Source organism: Malus sylvestris, chromosome 15 (genome assembly GCF_916048215.2).
Source record: "Malus sylvestris chromosome 15, drMalSylv7.2, whole genome shotgun sequence".
NCBI classification, from domain to species: Eukaryota; Viridiplantae; Streptophyta; class Magnoliopsida; order Rosales; family Rosaceae; genus Malus; species Malus sylvestris.
In genome coordinates this window covers 2,893,100-2,918,189 of record NC_062274.1, presented here as the reverse complement: position 1 = coordinate 2,918,189, position 25,090 = coordinate 2,893,100, and the positions used below count along the sequence as shown (strand labels likewise).

General features: G+C 45.4%; 1 protein-coding gene and 1 pseudogene across 1 annotated transcript; one reads left to right on the top strand and one right to left on the bottom strand.

Annotated features, from left to right (window-relative positions):
* The first annotated feature begins 2,446 nt into the window (after nt 1-2,446).
* On the top strand, nt 2,447-3,647 carry LOC126605759 (protein ENHANCED DISEASE RESISTANCE 2-like). The gene has a single exon (XM_050273195.1). The coding sequence runs from the start codon at nt 2,536-2,538 to the stop codon at nt 3,451-3,453; it is 918 nt and encodes a 305-aa protein (XP_050129152.1). The 5' UTR covers nt 2,447-2,535; the 3' UTR covers nt 3,454-3,647.
* A 2,252-nt stretch (nt 3,648-5,899) lies between these two features.
* On the bottom strand, nt 5,900-21,609 carry LOC126604986 (aspartyl protease family protein At5g10770-like; annotated as a pseudogene).
* Nucleotides 21,610-25,090: the final 3,481 nt, after the last annotated feature.

Below are 25,090 nucleotides of genomic sequence, written 5' to 3'. Positions count from 1 at the left end.
GCAAAAAATTAAAATTTAATAAAAAACCTGATGCTAGATTAAATATTCAATTTAATCCTTTGAGTGTACTTTTATCAAAATTTACATTCAATTTTTCTATTTAATGTGTATTTTTATTTAATCTCTCCATATTAAATTTTAATTTTATTAATATGCACATATTTAATTTTTTTTAATTAGAAACGAACGTAAATGAGAAAATATTAAAAAAAAATTGTGATACAAAAATATATAGATACTACATAAGTGTATAGAAATAATTGTGCCAAAATATATAAAATTGACTTTTTTGTACCAAAATATTTGTACCTACATGATTGTACCGAAATATATTATAATGAACCTAAATGTATGTACTGAAATGTATTATATTGAATTAATGTACCTAAATGTCAATACCGAAATGTATGTACCAAAATGTACGAACCTAAATGTCAATACCGAAAATGTATGTACCTAAATATCAATACCAAAATGTATGTACCTAAATGTATTTACCGAAATAATAATTTAATTAATGTACCTAAAAGTCAATACTCAAATGTGTGTATCAAAGTGTACGTAACGAAATGCATTATATTGAATCAATGTAATTATACATGTTTGTACCGATAGATATACCAAAATATTCAATTGTATTAATGTACCTAAATGAAGAACATACAAAATTGTTATCGGAATATATATTATAAAAAATTTAGTTGCCTAAATGTAGACATTAAAATATATTATGATGAATGAAATAAAAAATAAATTTAAATGTAATTAATACATTAAAATAAAAATAAAAAGATAAAATAAAACATCAAAATACAACTAATAAATGATATGATTAAATGTGCTAGGACTAAAATTGGATTTTAATCTTACATATGGTTATAATCTAAAACTCATCTTTTTTAAGGATTAAAATGAAGTTTTCTAAAAAAAAAATTACATATGTACATAGTAGAATGGAAATTAGTACTCTTGTGAAAATTGTTAGTTCCGCCCTTCCATGAATTTATGTGTCGGATAACGAAATCAAATATCAGAAACTGAATATATAGAATGATTTTATAAAGAATATATATATATATATATATATATATAGAATGATGTTAATCTAGCTTGGTTGGTTCATGTGTGAAGCATGAGTTTTCATTTTTTTTGCTCCATACGACAGATCTTTGCTTGTCGTAGTAAATTTAAACAAAATAGGAGAAAACGTGGTGTGGAGATTTCCATCAACAAATTGCAAGCATGCATTTTCAAATTAAGTTTCAATTTAGTTTTCAAACATTTGAAGAAATTATTTTATTCTAAACTGTATTCAAGTTCAAATCTGCGTTATGGTAATTTATTTAATTATAAAAATAAATTGGATCATATTGGATCCGATAATTATTGTATCATATTTTTTCCCCCTCTCTTTGTATTATATAATTATTCTCGTGTGGCATGGACATTATTTAATCCAAGCACACATGTGAGTTTATTGGTGCACGCAATTTCGTTTGCTTTTATTCAATGAATTAATATTCTAATTCTTTGATTTGCTACATTGGGATTTATTTAATCCAAGGCATGCGTCAAAGAGAGTGTATATGTGTGAGTGTCTTTCTTTCCACGAGTCAAAGGAACGTTTAAGCATGCTCAATTTAAATGTAAAAGAATTAAAAAGAAAAAAAAAACAACTGGAAGAGAGAAAAAATATTAAAATCGGTTTGTGTAAATTAATTTATGGCGTTTAATTTTGTTTTTCAATTATAGATAAAAGGTATAATAGTATTTTTATTGAATTTTGATTGGCAAAGAGTTATCAATTAATAGGTCGTATAAATAAAAAGGTATTCTAATTTGCAGAAAGAGAATTTGAGAGCAAAGAGGTGAACGCACTGCTCCATATGTGCAAAATAAAAATAATTCTATACTTATTATATTTTATACGAATTTTAATAAATAACATAGATATATTAAGTGTTTTTAATATAGATCATTTGTAAGTACTTTTAAAATAATTGAAAATGTTTTTAGAAAAAATGTTTATGAGTTCTAAAAGTGTTTAAGCCTTAAGGTACTTACAGCAAGAAACACCAGTTATGTATTTTTTGTAAGAAATACTTTAGTGTTTTTCTAAGATTTATTTTCATTTTTACTAAAGATTTATTAAAAAAAATTCACAAAAAATGCTCTCAAATATTTTAAAAATCATTCCAAACGAACTAATATTTTAAGTGCGACCAATAATTTTGCTTTCCGAAAAAAGAAAAGAAAAAAATGGGACAAAAAGCAGATACGAGCGGCGTGTAAATCATCTGTCCCGGACTCCCAAATGGGATCAATAATCAAATAGGAAATAAATAATACAAAATTCGTTGTATCAGAAACGATGGCACTCTCGTAGTTTTGTCCAAGACAAAGGGTACTTCGTTTTCCCCAACTATTATACACCGCGGTAGCCTCCACAAATGAGGCGCTCACTTCGAAGGAGAAGAGAGTCATAGTGAGAAACCAAAATAACAGAGAGACGAGTAGAGAAGCACCATCGCCACCATGTGTCCGACGAAACAAAAGCACCGGAGCTCCGTCGCTGAACACGCCGGAAAATGCTCCAGATCGGAGGATTCTACAACCTCCACCGCCCACTGGATCTCCGAGTCCGTCCACGGCGGATCCTTGCGCCACGTGGACCTCACCACCGGAACCAACGGCTGGGCGTCACCTCCCGGGGACCTATTCTCGCTCCGCGCCAAGAACTACTTGTCGAAAAAACAAAAAGGCCCCGCCGGCGACTACCTACTGCAGCCGTGCGGCACTGACTGGCTCAGATCCAGCACGAAACTCGAGAACGTACTCGCTCGCCCCGATAATCGCGTGGCCAACGCGCTTCGGAAGGCACAGTCGCAAGGGAGGTCCCTGAAGAGCTTCATTTTCGCCGTGAATCTCCAGATTCCCGGCAAGGACCAGCACAGCGCCGTTTTCTATTTCGCCACGGAGGATCCTATTCCTGCCCGCTCGCTTCTCTACCGGTTCGTCAACGGCGACGACGCGTTCCGGAACCAGCGGTTCAAGATCGTGAACCGGATCGTGAAAGGGCCGTGGATCGTCGAGAAGACGGTAGGGAATTACAGTGCGTGCTTGCTGGGGAAGGCGCTGACGTGTAATTACCACAGAGGACCCAACTACCTCGAGATTGACGTCGATATCGCGAGTTCCGGGATCGCGAAAGCGATTCTGCGACTTGCATTGAGGTACGTGACGAGCGTGACGATCGACATGGGGTTTGTGGTGGAGGCGCAGGCGGAGGATGAGCTGCCTGAGAAGTTAGTCGGCGCGGTTCGGGTATGCGAGATGGAGATGTCGTCGGCAACGGTCGTGGAGGCGCCGCAGACGACGGTCGTAGCGCGGGGATTGAGTTTTGCGTCTAAGGTGAATCATCACAAGTCCGGCGACGATGACGACGACGATTGAGAATATTAAACGGCGGTAACCTTTAATCGTTTCTTTTTCTTTTTTGTTAAGAAAAAACCTTTAATTATTATTTGTTGTTAATTGTAATTTTCACTTGGTGGGTTAATCCCTTTGGTAAAAAGTTAATCCCTTTTTTCATGGGGATTAACGTGTAGATAATAAAATTGAAATCGTAACAACAAATTACAATGCGACTGATTTTTCACTTTCCACATGTTTTTGGGGTTTCTCGGGATTAGTACTGAAAATTTAGGATTTACTATTTTACTTTTATTTGGCTGTAGAGATTCTGGTAGTGGGGTATGGGGACGTTAATCTCGTCACAAAAGGTAACGACTCTTGCAATGTGGAAATGGAGACCAATTTGTATGGAATAGATTCTCCGTTATTTGGTGTCTTTCAGTCGAATAATGCAACAATAAGTGGACAAAAAATTACATTTGATATTGTATTATTGGATTGAGACTCTACAATATCGGTGAACCTGTTTCATATAAATTACGGGAAAGTGACATTATTTATGATAGTACATTGTACCGAACTTGTTTGGCAGTGCGACTGTGACAAGACTATTCCATGAGAAATGAATCAGTTCATGTCCTTGCGATTTATTTTTTTTACGACTTCAAAAGTAAAAATACATCTCATCCGCAAGAATAAGACAATGAGGGTTTCTTTTAGAACCAAGACATAGACCTATTGTCCTCATCCGTTCAATAGATGCATATCATGCATTCCTTAAGTGTAGCACATGTCCAATGACGATGTTGAATCAGTTACATGAGAGTATATCTCGACATTACGAAATTAGACGCAAACTTGGGTATAATTAGAGTATAACCTCAGCTGTTTTATTTCTTTCATTCGTGTGATACCTATCACAAAAACATAACACCCTGTGAATATTGGTTCTATTTGATTCAACATTGAGCTCATCTAGTGTGAAAACTGTTGTAATCACCCGAACAAGATTCTCGGTTTTTCTCCTTCAAGGGAGGGGAGGCCTAAAAACTTGTGGGTGTGGCATGCCTTAGCGTAGCTTGGTGAAGTAATTAAGCCTAGTTTGGTAGTAGCTTATACCCATATGAAAGCAATTAGGACCCATTCGGCCGATTTTTACTTGGCTCTCCACTTCCCACCGCTGAAAGCAATTGTGGGCTCTAATTTCCGAATCTCATGTCACCTTCTTTGTTTTTATTATCGACATAAAATTTCTACTTATAAAGAATAAATAATACTTTGCGTCCACCATTTTTTTCCATTTTCTTACTCTTGTATTGTAAGTTGTAACCATGTTTTCCTTGCCTTTGGTTGATAAAATCCAATGTGACATACGGTACCTCACGTGGAGAATTTAGAGGCGACCCGACTCTTCTGAGCCTTTTGTTTTCTTGAATCATTATTCACCATCCAGTTGTTAGAATTAGGAATGCCCGACCAATTTTGATTGGCTTTTACTTTATTTGTTTTTCCATAATCCATATTATTAAAAAAATCAATGGTCCTACTCTCAATAGTTCTTTAAAAAAAAAAAAAAATTCTAATCTTTTGGCAACTTTCATGTGCTTGGCTGCTAATTTGCTGGTTTTAGTTAAATAAATCTTTGAGGATAGTGTCAAGTATGAGCAATAATTAGAGTCTCACCTCGATTTTTTTTGAAGGACTAGATGGTGGTTTCGCCTCGTTTCGGAGGCAAAAAAGACTCACAGAGGCATTTCAGCCTCTCTCAGAACATCATTGTGTGATTCACCAACTGTAAGAACCAAACCCAAAACGTGCCGTGTGGAATACAAGCCTAGAATTCATTCCCAACCCATGTGGAATACAAGCCTATAATTCATTCACAACCACCGGGCCATCCCGTGATGGTTGTCTCACCTCGATTTGTTGATTGTCTCTTAATTATTATTGTTTCGTGAAGCCTGAAGTATCCCACACTCTGAAAAGTAGGAGTGATTACTGATGGAATTCAGAAAGGTTAAATGTATATCAGCTCACTGCTGATCATAATCAAATAACACACATCCCTCAAAGTTGTTTATAAGTCTATTTAAGTGAAACTTGCAAAAATACTTAAAAGTGCTTCTTGGATTTTTATTAAGGATTGTTCCAAAAATATTTTTACCAAAAACAATTTTTAATCACTTTTTACACAATGCTTTATAATGTTAGCACAAAAAATAACTTTAAACTGTGAGGTGACAGAGAATTCATGAAGAGTCTCATGCACTTTGAGAGAGTCCTCTTAGCATTTATCTTCGAAACATTTACGAGTGATACGTGGAGATACAAAATTTGAGTGTACAAGTATTTTATAGCTCAAATATTTAAGAGTATTAATCTCTACACATTAGGTCTAGTGTTTGATACTTCGCTCCCCTAATGACTTTGTTTCACAACGTAGCATCATACGAACCCAAGCACTAACCACAAATGGAGTAAATAATTTTGTTCTCGAAATCTTGCCAAATGCTTCCGTTATTTATACTTGAGCTATATATAATTATACGCACACTCAAACCCTAAACTTGTCACCAAATTCTGTAGCTAGATACATGCATGAACGGTGTTTATCATAATTTATTCAGCAAAATGACTTAGTAGTGCTAAATTAATTCAGATTCGAGACCACTCTAAACCTGATTTATTACTTAATCATATTCAATTTAGCAACTTCCAGTGGCAAATCCAATCTTCCCTCCTGCAACATCGTACACCACTTCAAACCCAATCTGCTGAATATTCCCAATGATCCCCGGCGACCGACCTTCGGGGGTAGGAAGAAACGCCAAGCAAACCTGCGAAGTATCAACTATCACAACCACTGTCCCCTCCGCTTTCAATTCCAAAGTAAGCCCGCCACTGAACGTAAACGCTACCGCCGGAAACGAGACGTTCTCCAAGTTATACGCTCTAAGGTCGTAGCAAGTGTCCAGTGGCTGAAATGTCTTGGGTTCCCCATAGCTCTTCATCCCCTCCCTAAAAGCGTCTCTCATCGCGGTGTACGCCGCTACCGGCAGCCGCGTTATTACTGCCCCCGAGTCTATGAAAGTTCCGGTGGCAAAAAACCGTCGACGGAATCGACAACTGTTGTCCGCTTACGCTGATGCCGACCAAGTCGAGCCCGTAAAATGATTCTTCTACGGCAAGGGTGGTGAGCGGCGTGTACTTAACGGCGGCGGAATTTCCTCCGTCGTTGCCGAGGCGGAGAAAGCCTGTGGAGCTCTGGTCGACGGGAAGGCAGTAGGAGAAATATCGGCCGTACTTTGCGGCAGTTTGTTCGATGAGGGATATCTTGTTCCGGCCGAGACCAAGCAAACCGGCAATGCCAACAAAGGTACCGTCGTTGTCTTGGCCGCACCCGAAGAGGAAGCCATCAAACACGTCGGTCGAAGTGGCGGTCAACGTGAGCCTTTCGGTTCCGTAATATCCGGCGGATGTGGAGTTGTCTCCGTACCCAATGAGGTACAGGCACGTGTTCGTCGCCCGGTAACAGTAGGGTCCAGTGTTTGTGGCCGACGTCAGCTTATTGCAAGTTGCAGTGTTGCATGAGATGTTGGCGTAGGAGGTGGAGAGTGACGGGTCATATATGGGCTCCGTTTGGTCGTAACAGGTTAGGTCGCTTCCGGTGCCGAATCGACAAGGCTGGCATTGAGTCCAAGTTAGGTCGCTTCCGGTGTCGAATACGAGGGAAAAACTTTTGGCCGGCGTGCCTAATCCGACCTTCACAACATAGTTGCCAGAACCACCCACTGTCGTGGCAGAAGGGGCCGGGAAGGTGTTGGTATCTTCCGATTGTGTAATCGGAATGTTGTCATCTGTTTTGGTTGAATATCTTTTGGTGGCCTTCAGGCGGGAGTAGATTGAATCGACTCGTGCTTGGTCTTGCTTGAAGAATTGAGCGTAATATTCATGAAGATCTGTAGCGGTTTTGGTTTTTTGTTGGTTGGGTTCGTAGCAAGGGCCATGCCTGTGTACCACTTCTAGTACTGATCCATGTTTCTTGTTGTGACCTGAATTAGTGAATAATTTGAGTGAGCCAATTTGTGAGAAACCCATTTTTTTTCTTTGTACGTTTGTTATCTCAATCAGTTAATAAATTATGAGTTATTTTTCAATTTATTTGTTCTATTTGATGCTCTAGCGCAACACGCATCACGTAATGTGTTAACAGTCCAATTGATAATATATATTTGCATAAATTTGTCATTGATATGACATGAAAAACAGTAACACTATGTGACAGCATGACGCTAACATTCAAATTATTTTTATAACTGTTGACCCTAGAAACTACAAAGCCTACGTGGCACGCAGGCCGAGTATATTCTAAGCTAACTACGTCCTTCGGTGATTGCGGGGCGTGCCAACTCGTCGGCCGAGGCTCGGCCGAGGAGTAAATTTGATGATGCTGTGTTGAGTCGCGCTACTGACTTCTGCGTCTTGCGATTGCGGCCGAGAAAGGAACACGTCTCGGCCTCTTGGGTTCTCGAGCCTGAAGACAAGGCTGCTATTTCTTACAAAGTTCACGAACCGAATTCGGCTTGCAATGTGCCGAATGTAATAACTGTGACACCTCACCTCGTCGAGAAGGCTAATGAGATGACCTCGACCACCAAGGATTCGAAAACCCTTCCCGACCGAGACTTGGATAGGTAACCGACCGTTCTCGCCGCAGTGCTGTTGATGCCAACGGAAGATACTGCGAGACCGACCGACTCTACGGTGACAGAGCTATCTATGCCGACTTAAGATACCACCGGTTGCTTCCACAGTGCTGTTGATGCCAACGGAAGATGTGTCAGCGAAAAAGGAAAAGAAAAAGATCTCAAGTTGTGAGAGTTTGCGCAGGGCAATTTTGTATTGATTTTGTGGGGGCTCTTCCATTGCTGAATGTCTTGTATTTATAGTAGCAGAACACCGAGCCCGAGTTCCAATCCTATTCGAACTAGGTTTCCCTCTCCGGATTAACATTACCTCGATCAGTCCTATCTCTGCTAGGACTACGAATCTAGTCCTTAACTGAGCCGGATTCGCCTTCTAGTTTTACTGATCTCGTCGAGGGTCCCTATTGTATTAGGACTCGACTTGCACTCTGATTTAACCGACCTAGGCTTGGAAGCCCATGAGCTGAACGCCCCATGACCCTCTCGCCTTACGTCTTCCCGGGCCGAAAGTGATTCCTCCCTCGGCCCAAACTGTTATTTTGGGCCCAAACATTGCCCCCTAGCTTCTGAGGTCCTCGGCCTGAAACCTTCGGCCGAGTTTCGGCCTTGAAGAAGCGAATATACCACTCAGGATCCCAATACCCGAGTTCCAAGGCGCATTTATTGAACACGATCGCACGATCTTGATCCTGCTAAACCACTCGCCACGTGGCATCCTCTAACATGGCCAATCCCCGATAATGACGTCTGAAGCGTGCGCCTGCCCGAACCGTCTTGCCATTATGACCACTATCTCAATCCGCGAGCCATTACATCAGTCCGTGAGCCCACCTGTCATCGTGCAGGCGTCGAACCGTCTTTCGTCATTAACTTCGCCATCACACGCGATCGTGCGCCCCCAAAACCTAAAACCGTCGGTCTTCTCAACCGCATTTCCCAAATGTTCATCATGATCAACGATTCCTCCGGTCGATTTTGCCCTTTGTTTTGAATTTCGAACGATTGCTCTTCCCCCCCATAACTCTATAAATACCGAAATTCCCTCATTTGTACTTTTACGCTCTCAAACTTCCTGAAATCCTCTGCCATTGATTTCTAGTGCATTTCTCCTATTCCAAGTCTTCGTCTTTAAATCCCCAACCCAGACAACCCTTTTACTCCGTGCCTCTTTCTCACAATGACGTCCTTCATCTCCAAGCTTTCCAGGGAATGTGACCAACACCAGAAGATTGTTGATCGGAGCTCGATCAAGACCATCCGGTTTGAAAACGACATGAGCACCCAGTACCAAATCCTGGGTCCTCTCTTCAAGGTTACAATACCGCCGACTATCATCGGCCTTCTCCAGGAGCACTGCCTAACACCCTTGCTTCAAGGGTTTGAATGGTCGCGATGGGATGCGGCTAAACCCCAGGGCTCCTGGCCCTCGACGACCACATCCTGGGCAGCCTGGGTCGTTCGAATGGAACGACTCTTCGGCGAGCAATGGAAGGCCCTTGGCATCTACGACGCCATTCTCCTTTCGTCTATGGAAATCGTCCCCGACAAGGAGTTTCTCCAAGCCACTCTGTGCTTCTGGTGCTCGGCCACCAACACGATGGTCCTTCCTCTGGGTCCCATTGGTCCCACAGTCCTGGATATCACTGCCATTCTGGGGACTTCGGCGACCGGGATCCCTGTCGACGCGACCCTCTCTGGGCATCCGTCGAATATCGACCTGAAAACGCTCTTCGACCGTCGGGCCTTCGAGACCTTGAACCGTGACGGTCATATCCCGTCGAAGGAAGATATTCAGAAGCTCCACAAGAACTTCTGCAATTACAACACCCTCTATCTTCACTTCGCCGGCCGAGGAGAAGAGGACCTGCGAGAGGGAGAGCATGAAGCCTTCCTCTTCTACTGGTACAACAAATACGTTTGTTGTACCAAGTTAAACAAGTGTTTGGTCGAGAACATGCCGGTAGCCGAAGCCCTGGCTAGTGGTCACGTCTTGGCACTGAGTTCCAATATTCTCGCCCAACTTTTCCGCTGCCTGGCCGAGGCGACCCTCCACAAGGTCGACCCACACCAGAATGGTCCTCTCTGGGTCTTCCAACTCTGGTTGCAGGTATACTTCGCCTCCCTTCGGCCGGCCATAGCTGAATTCTCACCAACAGAGGCGCTTGGACCTCAACTGGCCTCTCGACTGACACCTCCCCATCAAGCCGAAGAGGTATTTCGGTACCTCTTCGCTCTCGACGACTTCTCCAACGACGAGTTCCTAATATGTCGTCGTCGAGACTATCATTCCTCCATCAGGCTGCCTACCTCGCCATGGAGCGCGGAGGAGGACGCCGATCTTCGTCAGACCTGGGGGTCGTTTGTGCTTGCTCGCGACCTCCCTCTCGGCTGTGATGGGAAACGGTCAGGTTGGGAAGTATATCATCCGAACTTCCTTGCCCGACAGCTCGGCTACCTTCAGGGCTGCCCTATCCCCCTTCTCTCCTCCCGAACGGTCCTAAGCCGTGGACGCGAACCTCGTTCCTCTGAGAAGGAGTGTAGAACCGCCGTGAGGGAATTCCAAGAGCACTGCTAAAAATTCCGGCTTCGACCAGCCACCCCAGAAACTCATTGCACCGACACCTTCGGTGAGTGGTGGGAAAATTACACCCAAGAGTTCTTTAGTGCGCCGGTCGAAGATGTAGTGAGCAGACTCTTCGGCGACCGACCTAAGAAGGCCTCGGCCCCTCATACTCAAGGTACCTGTTCCATTTTCCTCCTTTCCATCAACCTTGCATATTGATTTGCCTCACTGAATTGTCTTTATCTTTTTAGGTAGTCGGTCTTTGAGAAAGACGGAAGCAGTTGCCGCTGCTACGGCCGGGAAAAAATCGGTCGTGGCTCAAAAGGACAAACCCTCTGGTAGGGCCGTGCTGATCAAACGGCCTCGCCAAGAGGCCGGGCCGGCTATCGAGCCTTCCCCGCCTGCCAAGCGGGTCAAACAACTGGCGAAGAAAGGTGCACGGGAGATCCACGTTATCTCCAGCCACACGACGACTCCAGTGCTTCCCCTTCTCCCGCCGCCGGCCATTCTGGGATCAAGAAACAGCCGGCTTCGGCCATAGAGACGGTCCCAGCGCGGCCTGCCTCTGTGGCCGGCGAATCAGTTGTACCTCCCTCTGTCGAGAAGGCACCTGTCTCACAACAGGCGGTTCCTACGACCGAGGGAACCTCTCCCAAGAATCCAAAGCCCACGGTCTTCGTGTTGGAAGAGAGTGAGGGGAGCGACGAGGTCCCGCTGGCGCGTCGTCCTCATACTCGTCAACAACCTCCTCCAGTATTCGAGATGGCGGTTCAAACCGGCCCCTCCTCGGCTAATCGTGGCAAGCGCACGGTCGAGGAACCGACCCCGGTGGCCGAACCTCTCGTTCCTTCTCAGGACCAGGACGTCCCTGCCTCCACTGAAGCAGCTGCGCCAGTCGGCCCATCGGCAGCCGACCGTGGCAAACGGCTGCTCGAGGAACCCGAGGCCACGGCGGAATCGCCGGTCCATCCTCAAGACCAAGGCTTCCACATTCCTCAACAGGAGGTTACCTCGGCTTTTGTAAGTACCTTCAATTTTCCTCCTGATTGCTTTTCTGCTTTAGAATTCTAAACAAGGAAAAACTAAATGTCAGGTGCCTGTACATTCTTTTCACCGTCAATTCTATGCGCCGAAGGGCGTTATCTATATTTCCTGGCCGCCTCAGTGGCCATCAAACGTAGATAACCTCCATCGGCCGCGTGAAGTGAGAAGCAATCTGAGACACTGGGCTTGGCCATTGAGTTCTTTAGGTTCGAGCAACGACCCTGGGGACATGGCCGAGGTCTCCTCTCGGCAGGTTAAAAAATGACACCTTCTTGCTATTCTTGTCATGACTTCCTTTAAGCTTAACCTTGTCTATTCGTGCAGGCTTCATGGGAGGTTGAATTCAAAGCTCTCCTCTCCAGCACGACTGCAGAGTCCGGCCCTTCGGCAGCTCCGACTGAGGCTGCCGATCCAAGCGCCCTAGCCTAGTTGTGAGAAGTCATGTCGCTCTCATCATCGCAAGTACTTGAGCGCAACGGTCTTGATCTGCTCGGCGTGTGTCTGAACGACCTTGGAGCCAACGGTCGCCTGAGCGGAGATGCCATTGTTCGGGCATCGTCTGCCTTGGAGCGCGTTCGGGAGACATTTAGCATATTCCAGACTGCTCTGAAGGCCGAACAGGACCTGCAAGCCGCCACGGCCGTTCAAGACACCCTCCGTCCGAAGATTGACGATCTACGGGCAAAAGGAGAAGCGTTAGCCGAGCTCGACCGTCAGATGGCCGAACTAGCAAAACGCCGGTCGGTCATTGCTTCTGAGCTTGCGAGGGACTTTGAGTCAGGCGGGAAGGATCGCCTAACTGAGTATGCGGCGGCCAAAAAACGGGTCGAGCGCCTGAGGCTGGACAAAAAGAATCGGCAAGCCGAAGTCATCATGGCCGACGTGCAGTGGTTGGAGTTGAAAGCTCTGCTCAGCACTCTTCTTCCCTCGTCTCCTTGAATGTATTCGACCTACTCATTTTTGTAATACCTATCAATTTTAATGGAATGATTTTTTCTACAACAAATTTTTTATTCACGCATTTCCCATGTGACCGGATAGTATTTCTTCAAGAACTTCCCATTAATCGGTAATTTGTGAACTACTCCAGTCCGGTCTTTAAGATGATACGCCCCTTTGCCGTATACCTTATGCACAATGAACGGCCCTTCCCAATTCGGCGACCACTTGCCGAACCTAGGATCTTTTATTCTTACGGGCAACACCGTTTGCCACACCAATTCACCCTCGCCGAACGTTTTCTGTCGTACCTTTTGATTATAGGCTCGCTCGGCAATCTGTTTTGTGCCACCAGTAAGTTATAAGCGTCAAGTCGCACCTCTTCCAAATCTTCTAGTTCCTGTCTCATGGACTGATTATATTCGGCGCTAAACAAACTACTTTGTTCAATTAATCGCAACGAATTTATGCTCAACTCGACTGGTAGCACCGCATCGTGTCCATAAGTCAATGCGTATGGGGTTGTTGCAGTCGCCGATCGGGGCGACGTTCGGTATGCCCATAATGCCTCATTCAACTTCAAATGCCACATGCCAGGCCTTTCTTTTATTATTTTTTCGAGGATGCCAATCAACATTTTATTACTTGCCTCGGCCTGCCCATTCGCCTGTGGATAATACGGTGTGGACTGTTCCAGCCGAATTTTCAAATTGGCCGTGTATTCCTTAAACCTTTCGGCTGTGAAGATTGTTCCATTGTCGGTTATGATTGTTTCTGGCACACCGAACCGGGTCACAATGTGTTCCTCCATGAAATCGCAAACTTCTTTAGATGTTAACTCGGCATATGATTTTGCTTCGACCCACTTAGTAAAGTAATCAGTTGCGACTATTATCCATGCATGCTTAGCAGCTCCAGAAGTCGGCGTGATTTTGCCGATTATGTCCATGGCCCATCCTCTAAACGGCCACGGCTTAATGACCGAATGTAGCGATTCGGCCGGGACCCTTTGTATAGGCCCATGGATTTGGCACTGCACGCATCCTCGTGCAAACTCGATACAATCTTTCAGTATTCTCGGCCAAAAATAACCGTGTCGTCGGAGTAGCCATCGCATTTTCCGTCCAGACTGGTGAGCTCCGCATACCCCTTCATGAACCTCTGCGATCGCTCGAGCACTCTCTTGGGGGCCGAGGCATAGCAATAACAAACCATCTTCGCCCTTTCGGTACAACTCGTTCTGGTACGTGACATAGTTCGTGGCGTGAGCCCGTGTCCTGCGACTATGTTTTCCGTTAGGATTGTCAAGGTACTGCATAATGGGCTTTCTCCAATCATCTGGTACTGCCTCGGCCGCGCAAATTTCTATAGAGTCCTGCCGATCTAACAACGAAGGCAAGGACATGACCCTGGTGCGTATCACATTGTCTCGACGGAGGATTTGCTGATCAACCAAGGCCGGGTATAATTGTTGTAATATTGGTATCTCCCGGCCTAGTTTGCCCCCCAGGAGTTGTGCATCGGAGGCGATTTGAGCCAACTCGTCTGCGTCGGTATTATGAACCTGAGAAACATGCTCGAATGTAATACCGTCAAAGGACTCGGCCAAATAGCTGGCGACCATATGGTAAGGCGCCAGAGTACAACTCATGCAGCGAAAAGACCCATTAATTTGGTTAATCACTAGTTCAGAATCCCCGAGGACGAGGACACGAGTGGCATGTAGGTCAAGAAGGAGGCCTAGACCAATGACCAGAGCCTCGTATTCGGCCTGATTATTGGTGCAGTCGAAATCCAATTTGAGCGAAAAATACCAACGATCGTTGTGAGGAGATTGAATGACGATGCCTGCGCCGGCCGAGGACGAAGTACTGGAACCATCGAAATACATCGTCCAATAGTTGTCGCGGGTCACCACCATACCAATCTCGACATCAGCACCCCCGAAATCGTAAGGCGAAGGGTGCTGGGCAAGGAAATCGGCCAACGCCTGTCCTTTCACAGCTTTTTGCGGCACGTATTGCAAACTAAACTCGGACAACGCCATCGTCCATTTCCCAATTCGGCCCTTCACAATTGGCCGGGTAAGCATGTACCGGATAACGTCAGTCTGGGCAATGACTTGGGTGACCGACGGGAGCATGTAATGCCGAAGCTTGGATGCAGCGAAGAACACGGCGAGACAGAGCTTCTCAACGGCGGAATAATTGATCTCCGGAGGACTCAGATTACGGCTGAGGTAGAAGATAGCCTGTTCCCGTCTGGCATCGTTGTCTTGCGCGAGGAGGCAACCGATGGACTCGTCGGCCGCCGAAATGTACAGCTTGAGAAGCTTATCGCGCTGAGGAGGGACCAGGACAGGTGGGTTTGTAAGGGAAACCTTGATCTGCGTGAACGCCGCCTGGTGCTCCTCATTCCACATGAACTTATCTGAGTCCTTGAGCTTCAAAAGTGTGGAAAATGCTTTCATTTTACCTGCCGAATTAGCAATAAATCGGCGTAAAAAATTGATCTGGCCGAGTAAGGATTGTAATTGTTTCTTCGTTGTTGGGGGTAGGGCGGTGATGATTGCGCGTGCCTTATTCTCATCGACTTCAATCCCACGATGATGTACGAGGAAACCAAGAAAATTCCCGGCCGATACACCGAAGGCACACTTGGCAGGATTCATCTTGAGGTTGTGCTGACGCATACGGAGGAAAGCCTGTCGGAGATCGTCCAGATGTGTCTGTCGGCGTTTAGATTTGACGACAACATCGTCGATATAAACTTCGACGATGGTGCCAATTAAATCATGGAAGATGGTGTTCATCGCCCGTTGGTACGTGGCGCCGGCATTCTTGAGGCCGAATGGCATGACAACCCATTCGTAAGTGCCGAGTGCCCCCGGGCAACGGAAAGCAGTTTTGTGCACATCGGCTTCGGCAATAAATATTTGGTTGTATCCGGCATGTCCATCCATAAAGGATAAGATCGTATGATTCGCCGCGGCATCGATTAACAGATCTGAAATCGGCATTGTATACTCATCTTTGGGCGTTGCCAGATTCAGATTTCAAAAATCGGTGCAGATGCGCAGTGCACCACTTTTCTTTAATACAGGAACAATATTCGCCAACCATTCGACATATCGAGCTGTCCGAATGAACCCGGCTTTCAAAAGCCGAACTAGTTCGTCCTTGACACTGAGTTGTACTTCGGTCGAGAATCGACGAGGTGGCTGACGGAAAGGCTTGAATCCGGGCTTAATACGTAATTCATGCTCGACTAAAGCACGATCTAAGCCGGGCATTTCATGATAACTCCAAGCAAAACAATCTTTGAATTCCGTAAGCAAGGCCCGCAACTCGTCCTTCATTTGTTGAGGAAGTAACGCACTAATAAACAAAAGTCGTGGGTCATCGGTCGTCCCAACATTAATCTCTTCCAAGGGGTCCTTAACAAGGGGCCGATGATCTTCGAGCTCGGTCGGGGCGGCTCGAATTTTATCAAAAGATAATACAGGCCCATTATCTCCCTCAGCAAGGAACTCGACGAGGTTGATGCCCGAATTTGGTTGTTTAGATATCGTATACCAATGGGCCAGCAGTCGTTCCATAGTAGATGAAACCGCGACCCTACGTGCTTCCCGATCGGCGTCAAACATCGGTTTCGGGGAGAAAGTTAGCTAATCCGAGTCTCGCCGAATCCTGCTGGACAGTCTCGGCGCCAACCTCGATAGCTTTCTGAACGGAAATCCGAGTCGGCCGTCCCTCTTCATTGAAGCCTTGCAACGTAATATAGCCGACATGATCGTCATAATACCGTGCTTGAATCATGTTGGCTTCGAAGGGCTGGCTATCGGCCATATGAACAGTGACCGATTTACCGTCCCAAAAGACAAGCACTTGGTACAATGAGGAAGGAATACAGCTGGTTTGATGAATCCAATCTCGGCCGAGCAGTGCATTATACTCGGTTTTGGAATCAACCACGAAAAAGGCGGTCATATGGGTGCGACCGGCAATATTCACAGTTAACGGAAGCACACCTTTGGTGTGGGACTTGTCGCCGACAAAACTGCTCATTGTGATCCCTGACGGAATAAGTTCGTCATTTGAACGGCGTAAGGCCTTCATGATGGTCAGGGGCATGATATTGACAGTAGCTCCACAATCGACAAAAACTTTAGAAACCGGATATCCCTCGATGTGTGCCGTTACATACAATGGCTTTAAATGGTGAAGCTTGGCAGATGATAAACGAGGGAACAATTCGGCCAAAGCAGCCTTTAGACTATCATCTTTTGTTGTTGGCTCGCCTTCAGCAATTGATACAAAATCCACATGGCCGGGTTCCTCAGCAACCACATCTCCATCGAGGAAATTTGGTTGAGCCGTGCTTGATTGAAAATCAGCAGGTAACACATGAACCATACTGATTTCCATATTATCCAAGACTGACAGGCCCAACTGGTCAAGACCTTCCTCGTTCGGTTGGTCAGCGACTACGTATTCAGTTATCGTCAGAGTCGGACAATGAGATTCTTCCGTCCCTTCTTCAATAATGTCACTCGGCGGAGCTGATTCGGCCACTTGTTGGTTCTGCGTGACCGCCTCAGGTAAGGTCGAGATTGACAATGAACTTGGGGTCAAAACCTGAACCTGCTCCTGGTAGTGTAGCCGAGCATCCCTAGTGTCAAGATAAGCATCTAGACGGGCAATACGTGCGATTTCATCGGTCGTAAGGCCGAAGAGAGAAACCGCCGAAAATACTTCAAAGTGATACCGTAAATACTGAAGGTCCTCCAGCGAGAAAGGAAGGTCGGCTGCATTGATATCGATGTACGGGTCGACTTCAAACCCAAAAACACGAGCTTCTCGTATGTGCTGGAACCTTACTTTCAATCCGGGGTCTGAGGTCTTCTAGATGATCCGCTCGGCATCCGGACAAGTCAGGATCAGATCAATGGTGTCCTGGCATGCCTTCGGCAAACCATACAGATCGTTGGCCGAATGACTCTTATGAAATTCTCGCATATACTCTAAAGACTCCCCAAGGAACGGGGGATGCAAATTCCGTCTAATTTTGACCAAAGGCTCTTACATAGCTAGCGGGGATAATTTGCTTTCGGCCTCTTGCCTGAAATGTTCAAGACGTGCCTTCATTTCCCTTGGTCGAATGAGAAGTTTGATCCGTTTATCAGCTGCTTCAAACATGGTCTCGACATCTTGATCGACCAGCCGTTTCCCTTGAGCCAACTCTGTCATAATTGTTGGAGGTGGTCGCTCCTCATTAGCGGCAACTGTATCCTTCACTTAGGGGCCGAAGCTTCTTGGGCTACTTGTCGTCGAGCCATGCAATCTATCCGTTGATGCCGGCGTTTCTGAGATTTGGACAACGCGGTGTAAACGCCCCTCGAAGAATGGTATGTATACCAACGTTGATCTCTAGGCTCGGGAGGCTTGAAGGTCTTTTGACTCCGCGATGATCCTGAACCGCTAGAATTACGCTTATAGTAATCATCGTCATAAAATGAAGCATCAAAATCGAGGCGCCGCCTGACCGGGAGTGTCTCTTCCATCCGTGCTTTAGGACCGAGTCTCCCAAAAACCCCATGATGTTGGTTTTCATTGGCTATCTTTTGCCGAGTTACGGCCATGGGTTGCGAAGAAGGCTTCTCCTCTGGTTCATTGTCGACCTTCGCTTTACATTTCCTGCACAGAACCGCCGTCCCACTATCTTCATCGGCGCTACACTCCATCATAGATTTGATAATAGCGGGCCCCGTTAAGGCCGCAGATGGTTTATTTGAACGCGAATCGGCCATGAACCGTGGCCGAACATTCTGATTCCGCGGGCGTTGTGTCTCAACCACTTCAGCCTTGCCTTTCCCTTTGTCCTTGGGTAGGTACGCGTCGACCATATTTACTGTTGCCGTGGGGAACGGATCAGTATCAACACTCATCCTCTTCTCGGGGAACTTCAGTTTGCCATTATCAATCTAGCTTTGGACGTTATCACGAAATACGACGCAATTGTTTGTCGTGTGTTTGCTCGAATTGTGGTATTTGCAATACACCTTTCCTTTAAGCTCTTCGGCCTTAGGAATGTTATGACCGGGCCGAAGCTTAATGATTCTTGCTGATAACAGTTGGTCAAAAATTGCGTCAGCCTTGGTGATATCAAAAGTATAAACCTTTGACGGTTTCGATGTTCCTTCAGTGGCCGAGCGACTTTTGGCTTCTCTAGAATCAACCTGAGTCAATGCCTTGCAAATGTATGGCTTATCTATTACTATCTCAGCCGCATCCACACTAACACATTCATCCTCGGTTGATGCATAATTGACAGTAGGGTTCTTGTAAATCGTTCCCCGAGTTGGAGTCTTCGAAGTCTTTTCCTCGCGGAGCAAATAATCATACTGCTCGACATGTTGGGCCAATTCGTACATATCCCGAAAATTTTCCCCCAAGAATTTCTTTTTGTATTCGACGTCAAGGCCATTCAAAGCAAGCCTGACAAATTCGACTTCGGGTAGGGGCACTCGACACCAATTCCTAGCCGATTTGAACCTGGTAAGATAATCCATTGGTGACTCATCAGATGCTTGAGCCATCCGTGCTAACGAAGAGACTGACATCTCCATCCCCGGCCGATAAAACTGCTCGTGGAACTTCTCGACCAACTCCTCCCAGTTTTGGATGGAATTAGGCGGGAGATTGATGTACCAGGCAAACGCCGAGCCGGTCAATGAAAAATTGAACAGCCGTAACTTGTGGAAATCACTATTAACATCTCCGCATTGCGCGGTGAACCGAGCCACGTGCTCCAACGAAGACAGGGACGATTCACCAGCAAAAAGACTAAAATCTGGGATCTTGAAACCCTTCGGGTATCCAAACGTCTCCACGTAAGCTGGGTACGGATGAATAAACTTGGGAAACTTCGGCCCTTTCTTCATGGCCGAGTCGATCATCCGCTGAACTTCAGTCATATCAACAGGTGTTGCTTCGACCCTCTGGTCGGTCCCGTCCGACCTACTATTCGACCCTCCTCCTTTCTCCAAATTAATTGGTTTGAGCGGGGCAGGAATAGGCTCGGCCGGTACAATCGGTACCGGGTTGTTTCCTGGTAAACAAGGTTGGCGAAGATCGAAAGGCCTGCTGCCACCAACTTGACTAACCAGCATTTCGAGCAGCCTGGTTTGTCGATCATTGGAACTGAGTATCGCGTCATGCAGCTTGTCAATGCCTCGGCTAAACGTCTGCTCGACTGACCGAGACTGCTCGTCCAGTCGCTTTCGAAGAAACGACCTTGTTGGTGGGTCAGATCCTTCATCACCATCCTCGTCACACTCTTCTACTATCCCTTCAGTGAGAATGCAGGTGTTCCTGTTAGGGATTTCTGGACCGCGGAGTTGACTGCCGAGATTAACTTCTCTCTCTCGGCGAGTCGCGCTTGTGGACTCAGGTGTACCAACGCTAAGGGGATTCTGCGCCTGTGGCACACTCTGTCCTATGCTCTGACTCGGTAAATCGGCTGTCGACTTTCCCATAGAGGTTTTCTTTTTTACCGATCGTGTTTCAATTGGCATGAACTTCGTAGTTTAGCACTAGATCCCACCGGGCGTGCCAAAATGTTGACCCTAGAAACTACAAAGCCTACGTGGCGCGCAGGCCGAGTATATTCTAAGCTAACTACGTCCTTCGGTGATTGCGGGGCGTGCCAACTCGTCGGCCGAGGCTCGGCCGAGGAGTAAATTTGATGATGCTGTGTTGAGTCGCGCTACTGACTTCTGCGTCTTGCGATTGCGGCCGAGAAAGGAACACGTCTCGGCCTCTTGGGTTCTCGAGCCTGAAGACAAGGCTGTTATTTCTTACAAAGTTCACGAACCGAATTCGGCTTGCAATGTGCCGAATGTAATAACTGTGACACCTCACCTCGCCGAGAAGGCTAATGAGATGACCTCGACCACCAAGGATTCGAAAACCCTTCCCGACCGAGACTTGGATAGGTAACCGACCGTTCTCGCCGCAGTGCTGTTGATGCCAACGGAAGATACTGCGAGACCGACCGACTCTACGGTGACAGAGCTATCTATGCCGACTTAAGATACCACCGGTTGCTTCCACAGTGCTGTTGATGCCAACGGAAGATGTGTCAGCGAAAAAGGAAAAGAAAAAGATCTCAAGTTGTGAGAGTTTGCGCAGGGCAATTTTGTATTGATTTTGTGGGGGCTTTTCCATTGCTGAATGTCTTGTATTTATAGTAGCAGAACACCGAGCCCGAGTTCCAATCCTATTCGAACTAGGTTTCCCTCTCCGGATTAACATTACCTCGATCAGTCCTATCTCTGCTAGGACTACGAATCTAGTCCTTAACTGAGCCGGATTCGCCTTCTAGTTTTACTGATCTCGTCGATGGTCCCTATTGTATTAGGACTCGACTTGCACTCTGATTTAACCGACCTAGGCTTGGAAGCCCATGAGCTGAACGCCCCATGACCCTCTCGCCGTACGTCTTCCCGGGCCGAAAGTGATTCCTCCCTCGGCCCAAACTGTTATTTTGGGCCCAAACAATAACATACATACATATCATAACTAAACATTAAGGAACACGATTCGTGCATGTATTAATATATTGACATACCTGACACATACAGAAAGAGTTAGCAAGACAAAAAATTAGTAAGTACCTTTGGTGGAGGGGGTGCAAGTAGTTGCTGGCAGTCGAGAGTTCAACTGAACTGTGTGATGAGTAAGTTTATCATTTCTTCCTGCCAAGGCAAAACCCTTCTCCAGAGAGCAGAGAACTAGACATATACATAATACATATAAACCAAAAGACCTGAAAAAAAAGGAGCTAAAATTCATCGGAGCAATTTCCATGAAGCCTTATTACTCCCTAAAAGTTTTTAGCTCTTAGATTTTTGATGAGGATGCACTCCCTTATAAGGAAACTCACGCTTGTAAAACGTTGACGAAGACTTTGATGTTATTTTTCTGGAATTTAATTTTCCTATTAAAAATAATGAATGTCGCCATGCATAAGCGGACTTAATTATTAAGTCATGTAAATTTTATAACATTGAATTGAAATACACACACACACACACTACTTTATTTTATATATAAAAATTCAATGATAAATCGGACTGAGGAGATATTATTTCAGTGGAGGACATGCAAGCTGGAAAAAGGAGGCATATATATGGAATCGTGAATTTTGATACTCAAGACTAGTCAGAGAGTGCTTAAGTTTTCAAATGATAATTAGCAAGTCAATCGCGGTCAAATGGTAATTAGAAATGTCTAATCATTTCAACAACAACAACGTTTACTTGTGTAGTCTTTGCAGACAAAGACAGATCGATTTGGAGAAGATATGCATGGCTGAGAGTCAGACAAAGCAATCCCTGTCAAATATCGTGGATCAAGTTTTCCAGGCTAGGAAATTACGTACATAATGATGAATTTTCTTGTGGCTGCATGCGCTTATTTCCCGGTTGCACATGTAGAGAGATTTTTCAGTGTGATCGTCACACGAGGTGGTACACCATGTATTTTCGTAGAAATGGTAGGTTATGTATGTCAAAAGGTTAACAACTTAAAAATTAAAAATTTCCACCACTTACATAAAAACATATGGTGTACCATTTGTGTTCCTGTCATAACTAAAAATTTTCGCACATGTGTATGTCCTTAATAGAAGTCCATACTAATTAATTAGTCATCACCTCTGCGATGAAATCAATACTATTAGGGCAACAACAACAACAACAACAACAAAGCCTTTTCCCACTAAGTGGGGTCGGCTATATGAATCCTAGAACGCCATTGCGCTCGGTTTTGTGTCATGTCCTCCGTTAGATCCAAGTACTCTAAGTCTTTTCTTAGAGTCTCTTCCAAAGTTTTCCTAGGTCTTCCTCTACCCCTTCGGCCCTGAACCTCTGTCCCGTAGTCACATCTTCGAACCGGAGCGTCAGTCGGCCTTCTTTGCACATGTCCAAATCACCAGAGCCGATTTTCTCTCATCTTTCCTACAATTTCGGCTACTCCTACTTTACCTCGGATATCCTCATTCCCAATCTTATCCTTTCTCGTGTGCCCACACATCCCACGAAGCATCCTCATCTCCGCTACACCCATTTTGTGTACGTGTTGATGCTTCACCACCCAACATTCTCTGCCATACACCATCGCTGGCCTTATTGCCGTCCTATAAAATTTTCCCTTGAGCTTCAGTGGCCTACGACGGTCACACAACACGCCGGATGCACTCTTTCCATCCAGCTCGTATTCTATGGTTGAGATCTCCATCTAATTCTCCGTTCTCTTGCAAGATAGATCCTAGGTAACGAAAACGGTCGCTTTTTGTGATCTTCGCTAGATTGCTCCGGTCATTAGTGTGGATAAGTATATAAATGGATAGAGATAGGAAAGCAAACACAAGATGTACGTGGTTCACCCAGATTGGCTACGTCCACGGAATAGAAGAGTTCTCATTAATTGTGAAGGGTTTACACAAGTACATAGGTTCAAGCTCTCCTTTAGTGAGTACGAGTGAATGATTTAGTACAAATGACATTAGGAAATATTGTGGGAGAGTGATCTCGTAGTCACGAAACTTCTAAGTATCGGAGTGTGGTGTCGTCTTGACTTGCCTTATCTGTCTCATAGGTAGATGTGGCATCTTCTCTGGAAGTACTCTTCCTCCATCCATGGGTGGTATCTTTAACTGGTGGAGATGCACAAGGTAATGTATCAATTTCACTTGAAGCTTACTTGTAGTTTCAGGCTTGGTCAAGCGCGATACAAACCATGTAGTAGGAGTCCCCCAAGTCGCCGAGCTAGGGGGTCTGCTGAAAGAGGTGACAGACAAGGTAAGCAATCAGAGCTCCGACTGATTGTTCACCTTCTCCCCATCTTGCAGCAGCATGAAGGATAAAGAGAAGAAAAATGAGAAGAGATGATATGAGATACTTTTGCTTTTGAAGAAGTAACTTTCCACAGGCTTATTCTTGAACTGAGCTGGAGGGTTTTCTGGTTTCCTCCAGAGTATAAGGCCGACTGAAGAATTTGAGGGTCAAAACAAGTCCATCAAATCTAGAGTACGTTCCACCCTGCTGATATGGGATACTTTTGCTTTTGACAGAGTAATGGATGTATCGGCACGTGTGCTGTTACGCTTGTCTCCACATGCTTCCTTGTATCCTTCGCACTTGCCCTATCTGTTCCTCAAGCAGATGCGGAATCTTCCCTGGAAACATAAGATGTTGAAGATGAGTACTCGAGAGCAATGTCAGGTAAGTAATCAGGTAAGGGGTTCCAGGCAGTCAGTTCCTGGCTGGAAGCTTGATTCCAAGTGCTGACTGATTGCTCTCTTTCTCCTTGTCTTGCAGGTAAAAACAAGGCCAAAAGAAAAAACAGGGAAAAAGCATGATATGGGATACTCTTGCTTTTAACCCTGATGATATGAGATATTCTTGCTCTAGTATAGCTTGTTTGCAGAGGTATTATCGGGGGGAAAGAAAGCTGAATATTTCGCAAAGCTGAGTGTGCGTGTGACAGGTGCTGACAAGGCTGGAAAAGTAGGTGCCTCTTCGATTTCTGAGATCGGCCCTCGTGGTCTCTAGGGAGCCCAGCTTTTGAGAAAGCGAGCGCCTCTTCGATTTCTGAGATCGGCCTTCGTGGTCTTTGAGCAGCCCAACTTTTGAGAAAGCAAACGGCTCTTCGATTTCTGAGATCAACCCTCGTGATCTCTAAGCAGCCCAACTTTTGAGAAAGCAAACGCCTCTTCGATTTCTGAGCAGGCGCCTCTTTGATTTCTGAAGCTCCGTCGAGTGCAGATTTTTATAGGGGCTGGCATTAAGTTCCAAAGCACACTTGAATCTCCACCAGTAGAAGCTTCATTCTTGCACTTCTAAGATCTTGATTTGTCCGACCTCTTCTCTTCAACACCTTTGAAAATGTCTGGCCCCTCCGACCGTCGTTTTGACTTGAACCTTGTTGAAGAGGCAGCCCCGCCTTCTCCAGACAACATATGGCGTCCATCATTCGTCTCCCCAACTGGTCCTCTTACCGTTGGGGATTCCGTGATGAAGAATGATATGACCGCTGCGGTGGTGGCCAGGAACCTTCTCACTCCCAAAGATAACAGACTACTTTCCAAACGGTCTGATGAGTTAGCTGTTAAGGATTCGCTGGCTCTCAGTGTTCAGTGTGCAGGTTCTGTGTCTAATATGGCCCAACGCCTATTTGCTCGAACCCGCCAAGTTGAATCATTGGCGGCTGAAGTGATGAGTCTCAAACAGGAGATTAGAGGGCTCAAGCATGAGAATAAACAGTTGCACCGGCTCGCACATGACTATGCTACAAACATGAAGAGGAAGCTTGACCAGATGAAGGAAACTGATGGTCAGGTTTTACTTGATCATCAGAGA

Coding starts and splice junctions, on each gene's coding strand:
- LOC126605759 (XM_050273195.1), top strand. CDS start 2,536: ATGTGTCCGACGAAACAAAAGCACCGGAGCTCCGTCGCTGAACACGCC.